This window comes from Falco rusticolus, chromosome 2, assembly GCF_015220075.1.
Source record: "Falco rusticolus isolate bFalRus1 chromosome 2, bFalRus1.pri, whole genome shotgun sequence".
In the NCBI taxonomy this organism is placed as follows: domain Eukaryota; kingdom Metazoa; phylum Chordata; class Aves; order Falconiformes; family Falconidae; genus Falco; species Falco rusticolus.
The window spans coordinates 85,917,261-85,938,621 of NC_051188.1; the positions used below are offsets into that span (position 1 = coordinate 85,917,261).

General features: G+C 37.2%; 1 protein-coding gene across 14 annotated transcripts in view; it reads left to right on the plus strand.

The window, feature by feature from the left end:
* DMD (dystrophin) overlaps positions 1 to 21,361 on the plus strand; it is a 1,095,710-nt gene that overhangs the window by 882,629 nt on the left and 191,720 nt on the right. For 12 of the 14 annotated variants that reach the window (XM_037376983.1, XM_037376984.1, XM_037376980.1 and 9 more), the window contains 2 exons: positions 15,954 to 16,126; positions 19,077 to 19,233. In XM_037376983.1, coding sequence (XP_037232880.1) covers positions 15,954 to 16,126; positions 19,077 to 19,233 — 330 coding nt within the window. Of the gene's footprint in view, positions 1 to 15,528; positions 15,616 to 15,953; positions 16,127 to 19,076; positions 19,234 to 21,361 lie in introns of those variants that run through there. The other 2 variants (XM_037376994.1, XM_037376993.1) reach the window with 1 other exon arrangement.

A 21,361-nucleotide genomic window follows, 5' to 3' on the forward strand; every position in this document is an offset into this window, starting at 1 on the left:
AAAAAACACCTTGCGTTTATTCCAATTCAAAAGTCTAGCTTTTTCATGAAACAAAATTTCTGATTTTTTACAACTAGTTGCCAGAAATGGTTCTAATACTGTAACTGCAGTCTTTTGGTTACTGTATATATATCCACATGACTTCTAGAAAAAGCAGTCACATAAAAAAGTTGATGTTAATTTTAAATCCCTGAAAAAATGTTATTTAGACTGTCTGTACTCTTTAAATCAAGATGAATTGCAAAGTCTGATTACATAAAGCAACCGAAATACATGTACAGTAAGCTAAAGGTTTTATTGTCCCTGTTTTGAAAGGACCTGCTATGGAATTCATAGAAGTTTACTTTCTGTTTTAAAGGAATTGAACCCAAGACTTTTCTAGATTACCCAGCAATGAAAGAGATCTCCTTGGTTTACAGCTGGATTGCCCTACAGGCAGCCTGAAGGATGACTAATGCAAACCCTGATGGTGTTCTCCTGCCATAGTAGGCATCCTGCAGCTGTCAATTCAGGGAGAGCTCAAGTTTTGGAGTTACTATAAAGGCTGAATAAGATATATTGCAATAGGCAGGCAGAGTACTGTATCTCTTCTAAAACAAGCCTTTTTTGTAGGGGGGAGTTTGTTAGATTTAACCTGAGGTATAGTATGAACAGCAGGTAGAAGTTGGTGCATCCAGGTCGAATGATTGAAGTTTCGCAATTCCTTCTAGGAACTCTCTTTTTGCTACAGAAGCTTGACTTGACTGTTCAGTGCCCATCAAACATTTTCCGTCCTGCTTTTATATCCTTTTGTGTAGGCTCTTAATCCTGTTTAGATAGTTTTAGCAACAGGGATTAAGGCATGACTGCTTGATAGGCTAATCCAGGGCAGTGGTTACTTCTCCATCCCTAAATTTAGGCTGGTGCTGTCTTTGGGTCTTAGGGTCACCTGCTGTTGCTGGTAAATCAGTGCAGGCTGGGATTCAGAGATCACATCCCTTCTGCATACAGCTTGCTGTTGGGCTGAATAGACTGTCTGTGTCTGATTCTTGGAATTAACTGTGACAGCAAGATCATTTTGGCAGACGACTGGTGTGGCATGTGTATATATATTTGATGATGGTGGTGATATTCAGTTTCCTTTCATCATGCCTTTGCTTATGGAAGACTTTCCTTCCCTCATAGGCTATTTTGATTTTTTAATCAAATATGCAAATATAAATTATAATGTCATTTGTTGGATTTTTTTTTTTCTTTTTTCACTTCCTTCAATCTAGGATAAATTCTGCATGCCAAGCATGTCCCTTGGCAAGTAAATGAATGTATAAAGAGGAAATGCAAAAGGTTTGCCATCATTTCCTTTTTCATCAGCCTCTAAAATTTCCTTCTACAGCCTATTTTATTTCATTTTGTTTCTTATAAGGTTGCATGCTCTTAAGACGTTGTTTAAGCAGCAGCTCATGCCTGTCCTCACTTATGCATGCCCTCAGCAGACGCACGCAATTACGAGTAACTGGCATCACAACTCTGAATGTCATTGTTTGGTTTTTAGGCTTTCACCAAGATTGCAAAGGGAATACAAAGTTCCGCTGAGAAACTGAGCATCAGTATTTCATTTAGTAGTACAGTTAAATTATGAAGCTCTGTATGTGCAATGGTATTTATTTCAGAAAACTTGGTGATGTGGAAAAAGACTTAATTTTCTCTGTTAGCAAGTCAAATGTATAGAAGCTGTTTGAAGAATACAGAAAATTCTCAGATTAAAATTTAGATCAACATTTTTCTTTAATTTTTTTAAAAAAGGACTTTGCTAAAGGAGGTGAGATAAATACAAAATACTTTTCCAGAAAGTTTTAGATATTTTTTATCCATTAGCGAGTTTGTTCTCCTTTATTGACTTGGTCAGTCATCAAGTTTTCTCATGTTTAAGAAAGTAAGCTTTTCGCTATACATCCGAAGTCTTCTTACACAAGTGTTAATCATGAGAATTTCAATTTAACTCAGTAGGCATTTGAGATAAAAGCAGTGTATGTGAAAGGAAGTTTTAATCTTGATGCAGGTGTACTATTATCCCTTGCTCAGTGAGTGTTTATTGAATAGTGACATTACTCTGTCAAAGTTACGAATAGATCTATGTCATGAGAGTTATTTTTATCCAGAATTGGTTAGATGTCAAATGTATGTAGACAGAAGATAATAGGGGTAAATGGCATTACACTGAATAGCATAACAGTGACTGTCACTATGAGTGCCTTGAGGGATATTGCACTTACCCTGTTTCAGTTATACTTTGCCTAATTTCATCTTTTAAATCTCTGGGATTTAAAATAAAAAGATTCTTATGCTCATTCCACTGGGTTAAGATGATGTCCTAAAACTTCACAAACTACTTCTGGGATATAAGTATTTTTTTTACCTAGTCTCTCTGCCTCTTTCCTCACCTCTAGCCTGGAATTCCTATTATCAGGACTTCATATGCATATGTTAGCGTATAATCATTATAGGATCTTTTTCTTGCATCACTTCTAATAAGGTAAGGTGGGTTTTTTCCAAAGATACTAAACATAATCATGTATTTCTACTTCTCATTTGTGCTTACTCTTCTGGGATTAAAAGCCATACACAGACCTTTTTAATTCTCTGATGAAAGCAATAGTGATACTTCTAAAAGGATTATAGAAAAAAAAGGACATTACTTCCAGGGGCAAAGTGTAACTCTTGGTTTGGTTTCTGTGAGCAAACTGTCCTCCCTGGTGTGAAGGTGGAAGCTCCCCCTCCATGAGTACTCATGTGAAGGGCTCTCTCCCATGGGAGGGAGCCCAGCCTGGAGCAGGGGAAGAGTGTGAGGAGTCCTCCCCCTGTGGAGGAAGGAGCAGCAGAGACAATGTGATGAACTGACCGCAGCCCTCATTCCACTTCCCCTTCTGCTCAGAGTAGGGGAAGGCAGAGAAAATCAGGAATGAAGTTGAGCCTGGAAGAAGGGAGGGGTTGGGGTGAAGGTGTTTTTAAGATGTAATTTTTATTTCTCATTATCCTACCCTGATTTGATTGGTAATAAATTAAGCTAATTTCCCCGAGTCAAGTCTGTTTTGCTTGTGATGGTAACTGGTGAATGATCTCTCCCTGTCCTTATCTTGACCCACGAGCCTTTTCTTATATTTTCTCTCCTATGTCCAGCTGAAGAGGGGAGTGACAGCTTTGGTGGGCACCTGGTGTCCAGCCAGGGTCAGCCCACCGCAGTGTGTATAAACAAAGTGTATTTTGTTCAGAATTAAATTGAATGTGGGGTTCGTTTTGGTTCGGGTTGTTGTTGTGGTGGTTGTTTTTTAATGTGCATTGTATGCCGTCTGATTGAATCAAAAAAGAATCTGGGAGGACCAGTTTCAGACAGCAGCAGTCCTGTTTAACTCAACTTATGCTTCTTCTCCTACCCTCTATTGGCAGGGTTCATAAAAAAGCAGCTACTGTCAGTATCTCTGGGTATGTTATATGAAAGCCATTCAGAAACCTTTGGTGTATACAGTTGCTGCAAAAGCTGCTGTAGGAGTCAAACAAGTAGGCTAGCCAGGTTTCCATAAAAATTGCTTTTTAAATTTATTTCATTGAAAGTTTTACTTCCCCTCTTAAGTAGTGACCAGCATTTGTTATGAATAACATACTGACAGTCAGTTCCTCTTTGTTGCAATCTAATATGTTGGGTTACAACAGTGTCTTTTCCAAGATTGCCTGTGGTACTGTGCTGCGTTCCTCAGAATCTGACTTTGTCAGCTTTGGGTGGTATTACTAACGTGGCTGGACTGTATGTTTGAACAAAGTCATCAGTTGTCTGAGACATTTAGTCATGTTTCTGAGTGTATTCATATATTTTGTGAGTATGTAGTACATTGGTATATTTTATGAACTGGTTTCTGAGAAAGTATCTATCAGACATATTTGTATCACATTTAGTGTATTGTCAAGACTAATGAGAGCAACATATTAAAAGAACTTCTGGATATAAGAGCAACTTTAATGTGATTAGCATTGAAGTCAAGTACTTGCAGTGTCATATGTCACCAATTTATAAAATGTTTGGTAAGTAATCTTGACTGAAGCAGTACAAAAGCAATTCCAGGGTATAAACTGTGGCCTGAATGGCTTACTTTGGAGTGACAATAGAAGATGCTACTTCTTCTGTAGAGAATATTTGATCTCTATAGGAACATAAGTAGGAGCATATGACTTTCTTACAGTATTTAAGGTCTTTCTCATATATTGACTTACTGTCAATATACTCTGACTTACTGACAAGTACTCTGTCTTCTGGGAACATATCTAAACTCTGAGTTCTTTTTTAAGTTTGAAGAGAAGTCTGATTCTAGGAAGGGCTTGGTTTTTTCTTTAATTCTGTATGTATTTGCTACATGACTTCTATTACTGTATGCTCATTAGACCCAACTCAGTTCCTCCTTTAGTACTAAGTACATTTTAATTTTAAAAGTGTGTATGTCACTTTGCTTTTTGGCTTTGTTTTTGGTTGGGGTTTTTTTGAGACAGAAAACTAGATTGATTAATGTATCAGCTACTTTCATCTTTATTTCTATAATGGTATCTCTATTTGTCTCTCTAGCTGTGATCTTTCTTTTGTTAGAAGTCTTTATTTTGGGCAAAATTCAGGTAGGCTTTCATTTTTCCTCCAACAAAATATAAACAAGCCTTGCAAAGGCATAAATAAGGATTTCAGGTTGCTTCAATGTGCAGATCTCAGAGTTCATTGTTGCCATCCAAAACTAGACAAAAACACTTACATGTCTTCAGCAATACAGCCTCTAAATTAAAATTATTTATTTTTTTATTGATAATGGAATTATTTATCTTTTACCAGAATTGGAGGGAAGATAGAGGGAACAAATGCAGGTTTATTTCAGTTGGTGAATTTGAAAAAGTCCGTGATTCAAATTAATTGACTTTTTTAATGACAAACTGAAAAACATGAACAGAAGTTGATTTTCTCCCCAAAATAGCATTTCTCTTAAAAAAAAATAATGAAAAGGTTAAGATTAAAAAAAAAAAAAAAGTTTATCTACATGTCAGAATTTGCTGGTGAACTCATTATTTTTTCAGTGATATTTATAATTTTAACCTGAAACTGTGTTTGCTATGGGATCACATGCATCTTGCTAGGAAATCTACAAAAATACCAAATAATTATTTTCAGGGTGTACACCTTATTAAGAGACCCCTTGATAAAGGAATCCTGTTTAACTTTGGGTTTGGGTTTTGGATGCAAGAGAACATGATTAGGCTTTGCCACAGAGACACCAATCAATATGGTAGATAAAAGGGAATATTTTGAAGAATTTTGTTACAAATGTCTCCCTTTTACAGATTATGAACTTTTGCCAATTATTTACTTATTTTGACACAGTCAACATGCATTATTAAATCATCTGAAGTAACTCACAGCAGAACATATTTCTGGGTGTCACTGCCTTTGTGGTTCAGGTTGTTTTAGAACCTAAAGTGATGGAAATTGTTTGAACTGAAAACTGAGGAGGATGAAACTTTTCCTCTTACATCTAATTCCCCACAAATGCAGTTCTCTGATGTGATAGCATACTGAATGGTTAAACATCTCAGTGTGCAGATTAACAATAGCACATTAATAGACCAGAAGAAATGCTATGTGTTTTAATTTGGCTGCTGGGATTTGGGTATCCACAGAAGCACAGTACTGGTTTAAAGTGGAAGTCCTGATGTTGTGATCGGTATTGGTGTGAGTAGGCAGCTGAAGATTTGAGGTCAGAGGGTCAGAAGGAAAAGCCCACTGAGGGAGGCTGTAGTACTGTGTTCCCCTCAGGACCTTGCAGTGGGCTACAGCTGGCAGCAGCTCCTTTCTGCAGCCACCCTGGTCCTGAGCTTGACAGGTTTCATCGCCGTAACAGCCCTTTTGGCAACAGCTGTTCAGGACTACCTGAGCCTCTGTGGCTTTGCCCATTGTGATATTTAGAGAGGGGTCCATTCACACAGAGAGGTACCATCATCCCACAGATGGTAGCTTGGGCCTGTTGGCTTCTCACTGGGTACCTGAACATGTGGTACTCCTCATACTGAGCAGGGTTAAGGTTATAACATCAGTAGGGTAAAACTAACTTGTCTTATGGCAGTTCGAACCCAGCTCATGTTCATTGTTAATGGGTAAACTGACCAACACTTGGTGAACTCTGTTCTGTGGTGACAGGACAAGCTGACATCAGGGGGCTGAAGTAACTTTGTTAAGAGTTGGCTGCCGCAGGGTGGTTTTCTCTCTAGCAACTTTTCTGGCATCTCTTGCTTAAAACTAGAAAGTCAGAAGATTCTGAGGCCACACTAGCATGGCCTGTATTCCCACTGAAAATGAAAATTACATGTACTTTTGCCCTTTATGCTGCCCAAGTTTCTTTCCTCCCCAGGCTTGCCTCAGGACACCTCCAACAGAGAGAATTTGACACAAGTCTGAAGAATTCCCTCTTGCATGATGCCCGCTGGGTCCCACTTAACCTGCCCTTGATTAAGAACAGTTAACTGCACTGAGTCTTGTGCTTTAGTAGAGAGTAACACCTGAAATAGTATCAATTCCTAACTGAAATGTCATTATCTTTAGAACCACGCTAAATTCTAAAAGGAGCCCTAAAACCATTGCAGTCATGGTTCTGCTTGAAACAGTTTTAATCATGTGTAATGCATGAGGCCCTCTAGTTTCTGCTTTATGTTCTGCATTGTTCTCTTTAGAGTTTTAATAAGATTTTATGTTGGTTTAATTGAACATCATGTTATGAAACTGATGTACTAAAAATTTTTCCCCAGGCATCAAAAATGTTACCAACAAAACCATGAAATGTCGAAATTTATTTTTAAGAGAAAAAAGATTGCAAAATTGATTTGTGACAGAAAGAATTAGGGTAATGTATAGAAGTCAAATAGCTTCTTTTAATTATAAAATACTCTTAATTTTTATTTTAAAAGGGTTTGAAAGAGGATTGCATGTTTGTGTATTTGAGGAAGGGTGAAAGTATATATGAATTCTGTAGGTGGTAAAATATGAAATGTCTTCTTATTACATGTTAGTGCATTGAAACCTTAGATCCTTTTCTGTGAAACAAATATACAGGCTTACATGTACAAATATTTTTTTCTTCTAGGAACGTTAATTTATAATTAACAAATCTCAGGTATATTTCACTATGGACTGGTGACAGAGAAAAAAAATACTGTCCTTTTTCGTAAGATGCTTTTTTCTCCAGGCTTTGAAACAGTTGTGCAGTTGAGCTTATCTGGCTGCTTGTTGTAAGAGAAAATCAGTATTAATCTGAAGTACCAGGATGTCAGTGGAACTAATAGAGGGAGTTGCTCTCCAAACTATCCAGCAGGACTTTTAGACCTTGCCTGAGTAACTGAGTGGAAGTAAATGTTCTTGTACAGGGTGGTGCTGCCTTTGTGCTGCTACTCCTTCTTCTCTGGAAAATGGGGAGGAGGGAAAATTAGACACACTGAAAGTAGCAGCATAATTATTTTGCTGCAGGAAGTTTGCTGGAAGATTGACAGGGTGATCGTGCTGGCAGGTAGGTGTAATGAGATTAGACATTCATTGAAGTATGGGAGTCAGGATCTGCATATGTTGGGAGCAGACTACCTTCTGAAATCTAGAAAACTATGTTAGTTTGTAATGGGCCTAATGGCTTTGTTTTCAGAAAATTCTGTGTATAAATACATGCACATTTATACTATTTCCTGTCTACTCATCTAACCCTAAAATACAGTTTTCAAAGGCAGATATCCAAGACCATTCTTAGACCTCTCAGTAGAGGTGGCTGGTTTTCTGACATACAGAACACTCGCAACTCCCACTTTAATACATGTTTTCCTTGTTTTGCTGCATTTGCTTACCTGAAAGGTAGTACAAGCCATCGTAGTAAAGTAAGTGTCATATACTTACATCATACAGTAAAAGTTCCTCATTGCTGTGGCTACTAGGGACTTCTCTGTGTTAGTGTAGCCTCCAACTAACATGCCGTTTCATTCTAATTAGGGTTTCCATCCTAGATATAATGACAAGACAAAGAGACAAACAGTAAAAATAACAATTTTTGTTAAAGTTGCTACTACTACAATAGTTTATACTTCTCTAATCTAATGGCAAGGATTTGACTGGATCAAATTCTGAAGTGGAACTATCTCTATAAATGTAGAAAGCTGGGTATGTTTAAACATTGGTTCCTTTATCTATTTATTTGTATTTTCATTACATGTAAATGAAATTAGCCATTCAGGGGTTTTCTTCAGTCTTCCAAGAAACACACCAAGAAATCCAAAAACTCCTCCAAAACACATGGAATTATATAATAATTTATACTTATTTTTAATTGAATAAAAATTAATTGCTAGAGGTCTCATAAAAAATTGTTTTCCCTATGAACAAGGGAGAAATATAAGGCCTTGTTTTATATCTGAAAAGCCATCCCTGTGAACAACAATCTGCACAATAAAGACTTGAGTATGTCCAAATGATTGGGCTGGTGCTGTTAAGAGTTACTGCTCCATGCCTAAGGCAGCTCACTCTTAATGAAATGAAGCAGCCCTTGCCATGTTTTCACAGTTACTGTCTGACAGCAAGAGATGGCTACATCCTTAGATGCACCTTGTAATGTCATGCAATCTGAATATAACCTAGATTGAAGGTTGTTTTGCCTGTTTATAAAGACAATCTTTTCTGAAGACAGGGCCCAATGTACTAAGGAAAGTTTTTATATCTTCTTTTAGATGAAATAATCCTTTGAATATGAATTTTGGTCCCTTCTTAGTTCTGGAACTTGTGAAATTTAAAACCGTAACAGTGGTAGAAACAACTTACACAGATTGTTTTCTGCTGGAAATTTATACTTTCGGCTTCCACTCATCAACATTTGATTCCCTCTTAGAAGACTAACTTATCCTTTATTTTTGAAAACTGTCCTGGGAACCTAGAAATGCCTTAATGATATTCATAAGCTTATCTTCCCGACAGAAAACACCTTTTTTATCTTTCTTCTTAATCAAGTCATTAGCATGAAACTCAGAGATGTAATCATACCAGACTGGAATTGGGGTCATGCCATAGGCTAGCTAGGAGACTTCATGGCATGATGATGTATAGCCATTTCACAACAATGCTTTTAACTCAATAAATCTGCCCTTTAATTACATTTTTAATCTCATTTGTTAAGTTTTTAGTATTATGTAGATTGCTCAGTAAACGCTCTTATTCTAAGACCCAATAAAAGTTTTGCTTATGGACTGGGAGAGCAAATGATTTAGAAGCCTGATGGAGGGGCTAAAAGTTTCTTTCCTATGTTGTGACATAGCTTGGTTATGTTAGCTACCATGGTCTAAATGACAATAAAACATCATATTCATCACTGTTGGATTCTCACTGTTAGATTGTCTGGAAACAAAATCGAAGAGGGTCCCCGTGGAGAGTCGGCCAAGTCACGACAATCACACCAATATGGCTACATGCCGTGCTCACTCTATTAAACAAACAGGTCGTATTTATAACTTAAACCAACTGCTCACATGACTCTACACACAGGTGATTGGATAAAAGTTTCTGGTCACGCGGGCGTCCGTGTCGCTGACTGGTGAGCATGCTGCAGGCGCCTGATCAGAGTGTGCCAATGAGAGTGTGTTGATTTTGCAGTTCCCAGGTCTTGCTCTGCACCTGGCTTCTTGTTTGTGCATAGCTTCTTTTCTTTCTCCCACTGCTTCTTCCAAGGACAATTTAAAGTTGCTCTGCAGTTTCAACTAACAGGCCTGGGTTGTCCAACCCGGACAACGGTAACATATGTCCTCAGTCCTTTAAAAATTCCTCTACACAAAATAGGTCCCAAAATCCTATCTGAATTAGTTATATTTTGATCTGAAGAAAAAAACCAAACAAAACCCAAAAAAACCCCAAAAAACCCCACCAACAACCAGTTCTTAGAGGAACAATGACTTCTGGAAGAGGGAACTCCAGTCAGACCAATAGTGTCTTAAAAAGCAAGGAATACTTCAGTGTTTTGTTCCACCATTAATTTAAATCATAGGGTTTTTTCAGTCTAGAACAAATTCTGTCTTTCATTTCCAAAAAAATAATACATTTCTTTCTGTTCAAATACTTTGAAAATAATGACTAGTTCACAAGAACAGACTGTCATAAAAAGTAGTGTAAACTGCCCTTCTATTGCTAGAAGCAAAAGAAATAGATCAAGTCCATCTTGCACTGAATCTACCACTCAGATACCTAAACTGCATTTGGCTTGCTGTGTTGTCACCATTAATTCAACATCTCCAGAACTATAATACCCACAAAACCATTCCTCTGTTTAGCAGACAGAAGAATAAGCTGTGATCCTGAAAGAGGTGCCATGTGCATGGATCTTTGTGCCTCCAAAAGCTGCTGGAGTCTGCAGGGACATTGGAAAAAAAGTCTCAAACTCTCGGAACCCTCACACAGAGTTTAATGATTTAGGCAGAATCAGAAATTTGCAGGAGTAAAGATGTAATTAAATAAAAATAAGTAGGATGATTAATTTGAAATCCAGTCCCTAAGCTGTGCTGGACAAAGTTGCAAAGTACAGACAGTGAGTCTATTTCCTATACTGTAGAATCCATAAGGAGGTTACAAACAAAAAAAACAACTTTTTTTTGTTATACCAGGTTACAATAGCAAACTTTTCTGTTTATATCGACTGAACTCCACTGTTGGTAAAAACTCACAGACTATGCCAGGCCCTAACAGCTATTCTATCCCCTTCAAGTCCATGGAGAAAAGACATATTCTTTAGAGATGTGCTTTGCTCAGTGGTATTGTTAGAACTAAAAAAATACTGGTTTGAAACAACTTTGTAAGTTCTGCCTTCCCCATGCACCTGAAATGATGTTTAACCAATGCAAATGCAAAGCAAAAGCAGAAAGAAACCCACATTCTTGAGAAGTTTTGAGATCACCACAAAAGAATATGAAAATGTTTTTTACTCACAGAAGGTTGTATCTTAAACAGAGGAAGGAAGGAAAGGAATGGAAAGGGACGGGAAAGGGGAAAAGAAGGAAGGAAAATGAGAAGAAAGCCAGGAAAGGAAAAGAAAGTAAGAAGAAAAAGAAAAAAGAGGAAGGAGAAGGAAAATAATAAGATAAAAAAAGATAAGTAGAGAAATGAAGAGAAAGACAGGAAGGTAAAGGAAGGGAGGAAGGAATTATGGAAAAAGAAAGAGGAAGGGAAAAGTTAAAGAGGAAGGAAAAGAGAGAAAGTGGAGGAAAAGGAAATGAGGAAGGGAAGAAAGGGGTTGAAAAGCTAAAGGGGAAGGAAGAAAATAGGACTGTAAGAAATAAGAAAAAAAGGAAAATGGCAAAAAGGGGGATTACATCATCAGTACTTTTTGTACAGTGTAAGAGGTTTACAAAAATATGTTACTAATTTAAAATGTCTAGCTGTGTTTTTTTCCAGAAATTATTTAGCAGAAATATAATACACTTTGTTAATACAAATATGAAGGGGGCCGTTGGTTTGGCTAACTACGCAGAGAGGTTTTACAGAGGTACAGGATCTTTTTGTTTTGAGTGGTTTCATGATTGATTTTCTAGCTATTTCAGTATTAGCATTACAGAAACAATACTGTAAAGTATAATACTTTTGAACTATATGTAGCCACACGGGTATTAATTGCTGATGCTTTGAGTACATGTATGTAATTATGCAGACTTTATTTTTTTAATTACTGTCAGTAGAGATCAATTTTATCCTCTGCATTCCTTTCTATTAATCAGATGGTGGTGTCTTTTACTTTGTGAGCCCCCATGCCTCAATTAATGTCATTTATTTGATTAGCAACTTTGTATAGTATCTAGAAAACGTAAAATGCTTCACTGGAAATTAAAAACACAATTCCAAGGGTGAAACTGAGTTTGTAGAGAAGGATTTAAGGGCTTTAAGTTCTTTAAATTATTACATAATTTATTTTTTTTTCTACTTTGTTTAAAATATTTTTTCAGCTGTACTGCATTAATTTTCATGTCTTAGTCTGACTCATGTATAGTCCAAGTAGTGTAACTAATTCCTTCTAAAACTTCATTTTACTTCCAGCCTACCGATCCCTCTCTAATGTATTGCCAAAATAATGGCAGATTTTGCCATCTGTCATGTCCTTTATATGTCATGTCTATATATTGCATGTGGGATATGAAGGATATTGACACAGATTAATTATTTCCGATAAAGTATCTCAAGCCATATTGAACTCTTCTAGGACTCTCTGCCATGTGGAGGCTGGCAGAACTTCTAATGTGCTAGGTTTCACAGCAATGACTCCGCAGCATTTTACAGGGCTCTGTGTAAAATAAAACATGTGGAGCCACAGGTGAATTTTTCTTTTACCTACCGAGAAGATTAGGACAGTGAGGATGTGTACTCCTATGGAGAATGGTAGCAGTAGTTGCAAGGGAGAGAACTGAGATGGACATGTGAGAACTATATCCACCCCCTAGCTTTATGGCAGAATTGGGTGTGCTGTCTTACAGCCTTCCTGTGCTCCTCCCTTGAAAACATGCATACAGGTTTCAGCAGCTCAGGGCAAAAGTCAAACAGCTAAAGCAAATTCCCTCACCCTGTTTTGTCCAAGAATATTGTTCCCCTCAAGACCAGTTTATATCATATCTTTATCATTCTTAGTTCTGTGACTTAGTTCTAGACTTATTCTATACAGTATATTAAAGTAGATACACATTTTTCAATGTGTAGAAACCTGTCATACCTATCCATCAGGGTTTCTATGAACAAATATTACAGTCGTGGTAATAAAGGAGGATTTAACTCCGAAATTCCTAGGCAAATCTGCATGTGATGGAGTCGCAGTTCTTTCTAAGCAGTTCATCTCACTCTAAGCAGTAACTTGCGATCAAGAAGATATTTTTCATTTTGCTATCTGCTCATTTTAAGGGAATCTATTTCCACACAGCCTCAGTACTAACCACTACAGCAAAAATGCAGCGTAGAGTCAACTTAAGTCCAACTGTAATCCAGTGGAATTGTATCGGGATTAATTTTTCATCCTCTGCAGTTTCTCCATGTGTTTGAACACACTGGAAAATACAAAAATTCAATAAATAGTCTATGTTTAGTTTATATTCTGTGCTTGTTGGTATGATGTGTAACGACAGCATACTTTTGCAAATATCATAGCAGTTTATGAGATGAAATAGATCTTCCTGCTTTATTCTTGTCAAGAAAAAGAATCTAGTTCATATTGATCTTTCACTTATTTTTGAAACATGGAAATTACTTTTTTCAGAAAACAAATAAAAGGTGTATAGATCCTTTTCTGATATGTACTCTGTTTCTCTTGGAATGTGAAGGAGCCATAAAGAAAGGATCTGAAATGCACCAAACAAAATGGACTAAATATATTTGTTGTTGTCTTGCTTTTTTGTCAGCGTAGGCTTCCTGCATAGCTGGAATAAACTAGTTTTAGAAGCATTAGGAGTGCAGTATACAGAGGTAATTTGGAACAAGGAAAACCAGATCTTGAATAATACCAAGCTTTTGATAAGAGTACATTGCTTTTCATGTTTGTTGCTCATTGAACTAATCATCTACATTTATTGTGATAGGATGTAATATTCTGAAACAAAAAGGATATGGCTTGATTTTATTTTTAGAAGTATGCATGTTTCAGGAGAAAAGCATGAAATGCGTTGACTATGAGACACTTTTTCTAAAAGAAAAATCTGGAAGTGCTTTTTTTTTCCCTAATTCTGTGTTCTGAAATGCTATGAATATAGGTGTGGTAAAAAACACCAAGAGGGTATGGATTGGACAGCTTCCTGCTGTGAACAGTTATTCATCATACATGTTTCATGGCACGTGTTCTTGCTGAGGAAAAGGCAGCTGTTTCTATCACCACCCTAAAAACTAATAATTTCGTGCAATAGATAATGCATATGATAATTCTTTCATTCAGCAATAGATTTATAAATTTTTAAATGTGGAATGACTTTGGAAGTATACAAACATTAAAAGTTAACTTTTTTACTGTGAACTTTATCCTTATTTATATATTGTTTTGGTTATTTACATCAGGTTTGTGATACTTAACCTAGCCTAAATAAAATCTCCAAATGCATACTTGAAGAGAAAGAAATTTGGTAATAAAGTATTGTTCAGTCCAGCAAAAAAAAAAAAAAAAAAAAAAAATCACAGAAGCTGAAGCTAGCAACATTCAGACTTGAAATAAAAATACAAATTTTCAAGTAAGGCCATTCATACCTGGTATATTATACATGGTTATTTACCTTAATAATGGTATTTTTAAAAATCTAAATCACCTTTTTAATATCAATAGATAAATACAATACTTATGATACAGTTGAATCCTTCAGAATTACCTCTGATGTATTCCAAACTCATTCCTAACTACTTTACTGCTAGGATGACCATAGGTAAAGTAAAATAGTTGGATAAGAACTCTTATACTGTACCAAAGACATTTCTGGCTTGTCTTAAAATTGCTCCAAATACAGTGCTAGTCATTGCTGTGCAAGAAATAGCTATCCAGTAAAGGACAGTAAATGACATTTGGAACAGCCATAGGTGAACAAGGACAATCTACTCATGATTCAGTGCAGCTAACATTACACTTAAAATATCAAATAAAACCAATTCAATTAGGAACACACCAAGTAGGCAAGTTGTGTGCTCCTCTCCCTCAAAGTCATTCGTCTAAAGAAAATTGCAACAAATTTCCATTGGGGACTACCTGTGATGCTCAGTTAGTGCTGGGTCTTGCTCTCATATGCCACAAATAATATCCGCTTTCACACTTCATCCCCAGCACTCTCATTTCAGGCATCCAGAAACTACCACCACAAATCTCAGTGCCCAAGCACCCCAGGAGAAAATGCAGAGCTTTATTCACTAGGTCATTTTCTTTGTGGCTTTGTGTGCTTCTTTGTTTGAAAGTGAAAGTACTTTTGTGCATATGTGGCTACCTATAGAGTACCTGTGTGCTCATGTATGTATGTGTTGAAATTAAATTTTTAATTTTTATTTTTAGTATTTTAAAGAGCTTGATTCAACCACCGTTCTCTGTGACCGAATCTGACCTTGTGGAGCTGCAGCATGCAAACGTCTTGGAGAAGGGCAGCCAATGTACAAAGGCTGCATTGAGTGTGTGGGCAGGCTGGAATGCTGGTACCGGGCAGCTCCCTGAGGAATGTTCTTTTGGCAGAAAGAGCCGTGCTAAAAATGAGGGGGAAAAATGAATTCAAAATGTAGAGCTGGCCTGCAGTTAGAGAGTGATAAGAAAAGTTGGCTGTTCAACATGAACTGCCAGTTGCATATTCTACGTCCTTGCTATTCTCAGGTCCTCCTACAGCCATGGCCCTGACCAGTGTTTTGATATAGCACAAAGTGGCTGTTTATTGCTATTGACTGCTGAGGCCTGTGCTCCAAAATGCGTTCTGTCAACAGAATGTAAGTGAACTTGGCATTTTAAAGCTCGGCTGCTGCGGTTGTGTAGTTTCCTTGGAATTGCCATGCAGCAGGACCGGTGTTGCAGTCCCCAGCTCAAACTGAAAATGTTGCACAGGAAGACGTATCATGTGAAGGTCAGATTTACCTGAGATCTTGAGGGTTATGTGGGTTTTTTTTCCCTCATCAGCACAGTAAATATATCTTGTCCTTGCTTTGTTGCCTGTCAAAGGCTAGACTTTTAACTTTCTAAGTTTTGTTCAGTATGCTCTGTACAGAAAAAAGGTTATTATTCGGTGCAAAGGGCCTTCGTGTGAAAGGGAAAGAGTATATAGTACGTGATATTATGGTAAAAGGAGTTGTCAAAACCTGTGCTAACTCTGTGTTGCACTGAAGATTTTTACACCATTTTGAGAAGTGATATTTTCTATGATTTTGCAAGAAATCACATGTATTGTTTCTATTGCTTCCATAGGAACTACAGGCAGAAATTGATGCTCATACTGACATCTTTCACAACCTCGATGAAAATGGGCAGAAAATCCTGAGGTCCCTGGAAGGCTCTGAGGATGCAGCCCTGTTGCAGAGACGTCTGGATAACATGAACCTCAGATGGAGTGATCTTAGGAGGAAATCCCTAAATATTAGGTAGGACCTGAACGTAAGCAAAAGCCTATAGTTGGTGCGTAAGATGGAATGCTGCATTTTGCTGGTAAAAAGGTTTAATTTTGTGTCTGATAGCACTATTTTTGTCTATTTTTAAATGATTTGTGCTATTTTGAATGTTGGCTTAACTTTGTAAGAATGATCAGTTTTTTTAGCGTGAAAATGATAGTAGAGGATTAGGATTTAAGGCATATGATGAGGTTTTGTAATTACAGGAGAGATTAGCATGTTTAAACAGCAACTGTACCCCCCTCTGAATATGGGCTTTTTCTAGAGCTGGGATGACTTATCGATGACTCATGAAAGAAAATTATTAAATAACCTATATTTATGATAAGCTTTATTTCTAAGGCTGCTATTTCCAGTGCAAAACTAAGAATAGCCTTGCAAATGAGACACAAATTATTTAAGATTGTAGCTGTTGTCTGGAGTGTGGACGGAATTACAAAATAAAATCCAGGAGTAAAAGATATCCATAGGTAGTGCCATAAGAGGAAAAATTTCTGCTTGCAAGGAAAAATATAATAAATGTTAATGTTACAAATGATGAAGTGGGGGTACACAGGCTTCAATGGGCTGAAGATTGCTTTTCAAAAGGAGGAAGCTTCTCTTCAGAAATACAACTTTTACATAGGCATCCCAGCTCTGTTGCGTTCAGTCTCCTGCATTTTTTCATTTGCTCACTTGCTGTGTGTAGTTCAGAGGGCAGCAAAAGGCTGAAGTGTTTTTCAAAGTGATTTATGAAATATTAGCTTTTTTCAGCTCAGGCCCTGAGGGATGTCTGTCTGTGTAATGACAAAAGTCATCTTCATAACATCAATCATTAAAAATAAATGAAGGATGTAAGGTTGAAAAGATATTAGTAGCTAAAGAAAAAAGAGACACACATTCCTTCTTCCTTCTTCTGAGGAGCAAAAGAAGAGGGGTATAACCCTTCAAGGTCTCTCTGAGAATTATCTGTTTTGTCTGCACACATTTGAACACATTTATAAATATATGAGTGTATGCATATGATATACACCAGTGTGCACATACATAAACATATATTCCCAAAGGTGAAGAAAGGGCAGAACAAGATGGGTTCTGGGAAAACCTTCACCAAACTGGAGAAGGCCAGAGCACAGCAGCAGTAACAAAACCACTTTGGGTCACTCTTTTTGCACTTTTCCTCTGTAAAGCCAGACCTGGGGATGCAGGGAAGAAGTGAGGACCCCAGGTTTTGCCTCCAGTTGCTGCCTTGCTCTGGAGGAGGTGGCAGCTTGTGTTTGCTGGGAAAAGTGTGAGAGGCAGGAGTTAACCTGATTCTGAAACTTGGCTCCTTGACTGTGCCCCCTCCAAAAGCCCTGTGGTCCTTGCTCTGGCTGTCACCTCCTGCAACTCCCCATACAACATTCTTGCTTCTCTCCCCCCTTGCTGCTCTGGGAGACACCCTGGAGCTCCCCCAGCCCTCGCTGCCTGCCAGGCTGCACTCCCCACGCAGCACCTGTGGTCAGGCAGTCTGGCCCCAGCTCACAGCTGCCCTGTGAGAGCGGAGATCAATAGGCAGCACGGTCTATGTGTGCCCCTCCCACATCGCCTTTAAGTTTGGAAAAGGAGTTTTTCCATCACTTCACATACCAGAGCGGCTGAGCTTTCTGTCAGCCTGTGGCTAATCTGTCCCTTTCCTTGCCAATCCAGTTGCCTGGTGTAAAAGGTCAGAAAAAAAACAGAATCCACAGGGCATTTCAAAGAAATACAGCTGTCCTTACCTTCAGCAGTTCCTCATTTCATTATCCAAACTAAGTAATAAGGTGTGCAAAACACTGAGTCCATATTTATCACGTTTCTTTATAGAGCATTCCATATGAGGTATAGGAGTAGCATTTTCACTGTCAGAAAATATGTGATTCTATGTGCAATCACTGAAAAAGAAGAGAAATGTTTGAACAAAGATGGAAGTTTAACAGAAAAAAACATGAAATAATAGAAAAGCCATCTTTATTTTCCAGTACATTTTATAACGTACTGTTATGTAATACTGCTTTTGATGTTACCTGGAAGTGATTTAGGAATTTCTTCCCAACCAACAATTAAAAAATGGCATATTCCTAAGTCTAGAGAGACAAAATTTTAGTGTGCTTTATCAATGGTATAAACAAAATTGAAGATTTGATCAGCCCAGTGATGTTTCAGTCAGGTGTTTTCTCTCCACAGGATTTAGTTGCTGAAAATTAGTAGCTCAACACTTGATCCCAGTATTAGAAAAAACACATTTACACATACACAGAGGAAATATTTGGAAGATGTCCTCATAGTGGAGACCTTGTTTGCACATGGTAGTATTCTGTCTCTTAATTTTTCCAGTGATTCAGTTTCATTCACACCTCTGTTCAAAAGGCACAGACATTTGGCTACTGTAAGGGCATTCTACTGGCTTTAACAATCTCCTCACAACTTTTTTGGGAAAGAATAGCATTGGTTCTCTTATCTTAAAGGTGAGCAACAACATGAATCTTATGTGAGTTTGAACTGTTTGTGTAGCAGTTTAGAGAAATGCCTGCTCTTCTATGAGTTGGAAGACTACTCTCCACATTTTAGTTAATTAATCTCCTAGTAATCCTAAGTGATGACTAAATTACTCTCATGCTAGTCCTGCATAATATTTGTGCACGCTTAGTGAGATTGACAATTCAACACAGTTATTATTGCTGAAGAGGAAAACTGGAGAAAAAAAAATAACCCGAGAGATGGGAAAAGAATGTATGTTTCAGGCCAGGACTTCAGAAGCAAATTTAAATCAGTGTTGCCAGAGTCCAATTCAAAGCTACTGAAGCTATTTAAAAATCGCAAAGTTAATGAAACACTAGGATCTTTCTCAGTAAGTAAGCTTGTACAATTTGGGTTTTATTTTCAATGTGCCTGAATATATCTTATATTTAATTCATGCTTTCAGATCCCATTTGGAAGCCAGTACAGACCAGTGGAAGCGTTTACATCTCTCTCTTCAGGAACTTTTGGCATGGCTGCAATTGAAGGAGGATGAATTAAAACAGCAAGCACCCATTGGTGGAGATCTTCCCACTGTGCAGAAACAGAACGATACTCATAGGGTATGATTTTTTTTAAATTATCTTTCGGTCATTGCTTTTTGTTTTGCAGGTTAGTGCTGCATGAAACAACCCTTCTTGGAAAAACTAAGATACCTTTTACAACACATTTAGAGACAATGAAAACTGAACTTCTTGCATATGGGTACCATGTACAGTTTTGAAATACTGCTTAGAAAATCAGACTTTTGGAGAAGGGAGTGTTTACTATCACTCCTTGGATTTTTGAAAAGCAACACAGGATTTTCACAGACCTATCACAGACAGCTAGTTTCCATGGCCAGAAAAAATAGTAATCTAATATTATTTAGGGATTAAATAAGTAGTTTTGAATTGTTTTCTAGATCAGACATTTAAATTTCATGTGTACTTTTTGAAACCCCATTTTGTTATTGATTTTTGGAACATCTGTTGTTAAACAGCAATTGTTGTTGAAAAGTAGCTGATACCAGCCCTAACACACAACCGTGTGCATTGTGAAATTATTGTGATAACAGACTGTAACTCTCTATAAGTGATAATAATTCCATCAAGGAATTCTTAAGGAAAGGCAATAGCAAACCATTGTATGGGGACTGTTCCAGACTAAGCTTTGAGTAAAATGGAACCTAAATCCAACCCTTGTATGGGAAGTTGTTGGTTGTGTTTTTTTTTTTTAAAACCCACCAGATGAACAACCCCTAAAATAACACAATACTGCTAAATAATTTATCATACAAAGATTCACAGAGGACTTTGTGTTAAAGGTATGCTTTAAGTATGTTTTCTGTGTTGAATCAAGTTCACACCTGTCTGATGCTAACCTAATGTCTTCTTTCAGGCAAACAGCTTTTAATTTGTTATGCCATTGTAGCCTATTCAGGTCTGAATGTGAAATCACAGTTCTAGTACCTCAGCTATGCTTTTTTTTTTAGTAGTGTCATAATGAAACCCATAAGAAAACTAGTGTTCTGCTAAAATAAAGCTGAAGCATTACTGAATGAAGCAGTAAATAGGGCAAAACTGTTGCTCTGAGAAGGAATAGGGAACCATGTGAAAGGTACCTGGGATAGCATACCCAACTTCAAGAACTCCTATTCTATCACTTATGAACTCTATAAAATCCTGTCTAGCCCTTATGATAAGACTTCTGTTTCTTTTGTGTTAGTTTCTGATGAAAACTTTAATCTGGGAAGCACCAGTTAATAACAGATGTCCATAGAGAAACCAGGCCTCAAACCACTAGGACATATCCTTATTTAGTAGGAAGTTGGGAATACAGTGTCAGGGTATTTTTTTATTATTTTTTTTTTTTACAGAGAACAGTATAAGATCAAGGGCAAGGACCCTTTCTGATATAGAGAAATTGTCCTTTCATGTTTAAAAGGTAAATGTATGTAGTGATTGGGACAACCCATATAAGTATTTATACTAAGACATTTCTCCACTATACACTATTCCATTTCTTGGAATTTACTTGGATGTAATATTCTAGCTCTCCTCTCCTTCATCCACATGTGTCTTCAGTTAAAATAATGACATTATTGGAAGGTTTTCCCTCCTGTTTGATGACCAAGTATACTTCAGTGTATTTCAAAAAAATGTCTTTAAAATGTATATAAAAAAAAATAAATTGTCATTCTTAATACCATGAGAAGAGAATATTCCAAAACCAGTGATCGTCAGTTAAAAACCATTGAGATACACACATGTAACTTACAATGTGTGAAATTTGCCACAAAAAGGTATTGTTTCTGCAGTTCCTAAATCTCTGATTTTATTGCTTAATGGAGAAATGTGAAATGGTACTATAAAATGAAATTGGATCTGAAATACCCGTGTTTTCTCCATTCATCAAGTGCTATACTGTAAGTATTGCTCTAATAGATTGTCCTACCTAATGCTGAAGGACACATTTTAGAACAAACAGCGAGAAGATTAAGTTTGGAAACAGAACGTGACATACCTTGCTGCTGTAAGTTATCAGGAACTCTGAGTTTGTGAAAATCTGGAAATATCATACACAACCAGGATTGGCTTTTGGCATAAGCAAACAGGCATTTGTCTACAGTAGCAGACTGATGGAAGCTAGTGGCAATATGGTTTCTCAAGGGCCTGTCTTTACTTAATGGCTGAGAAAGCCATAGGGAAT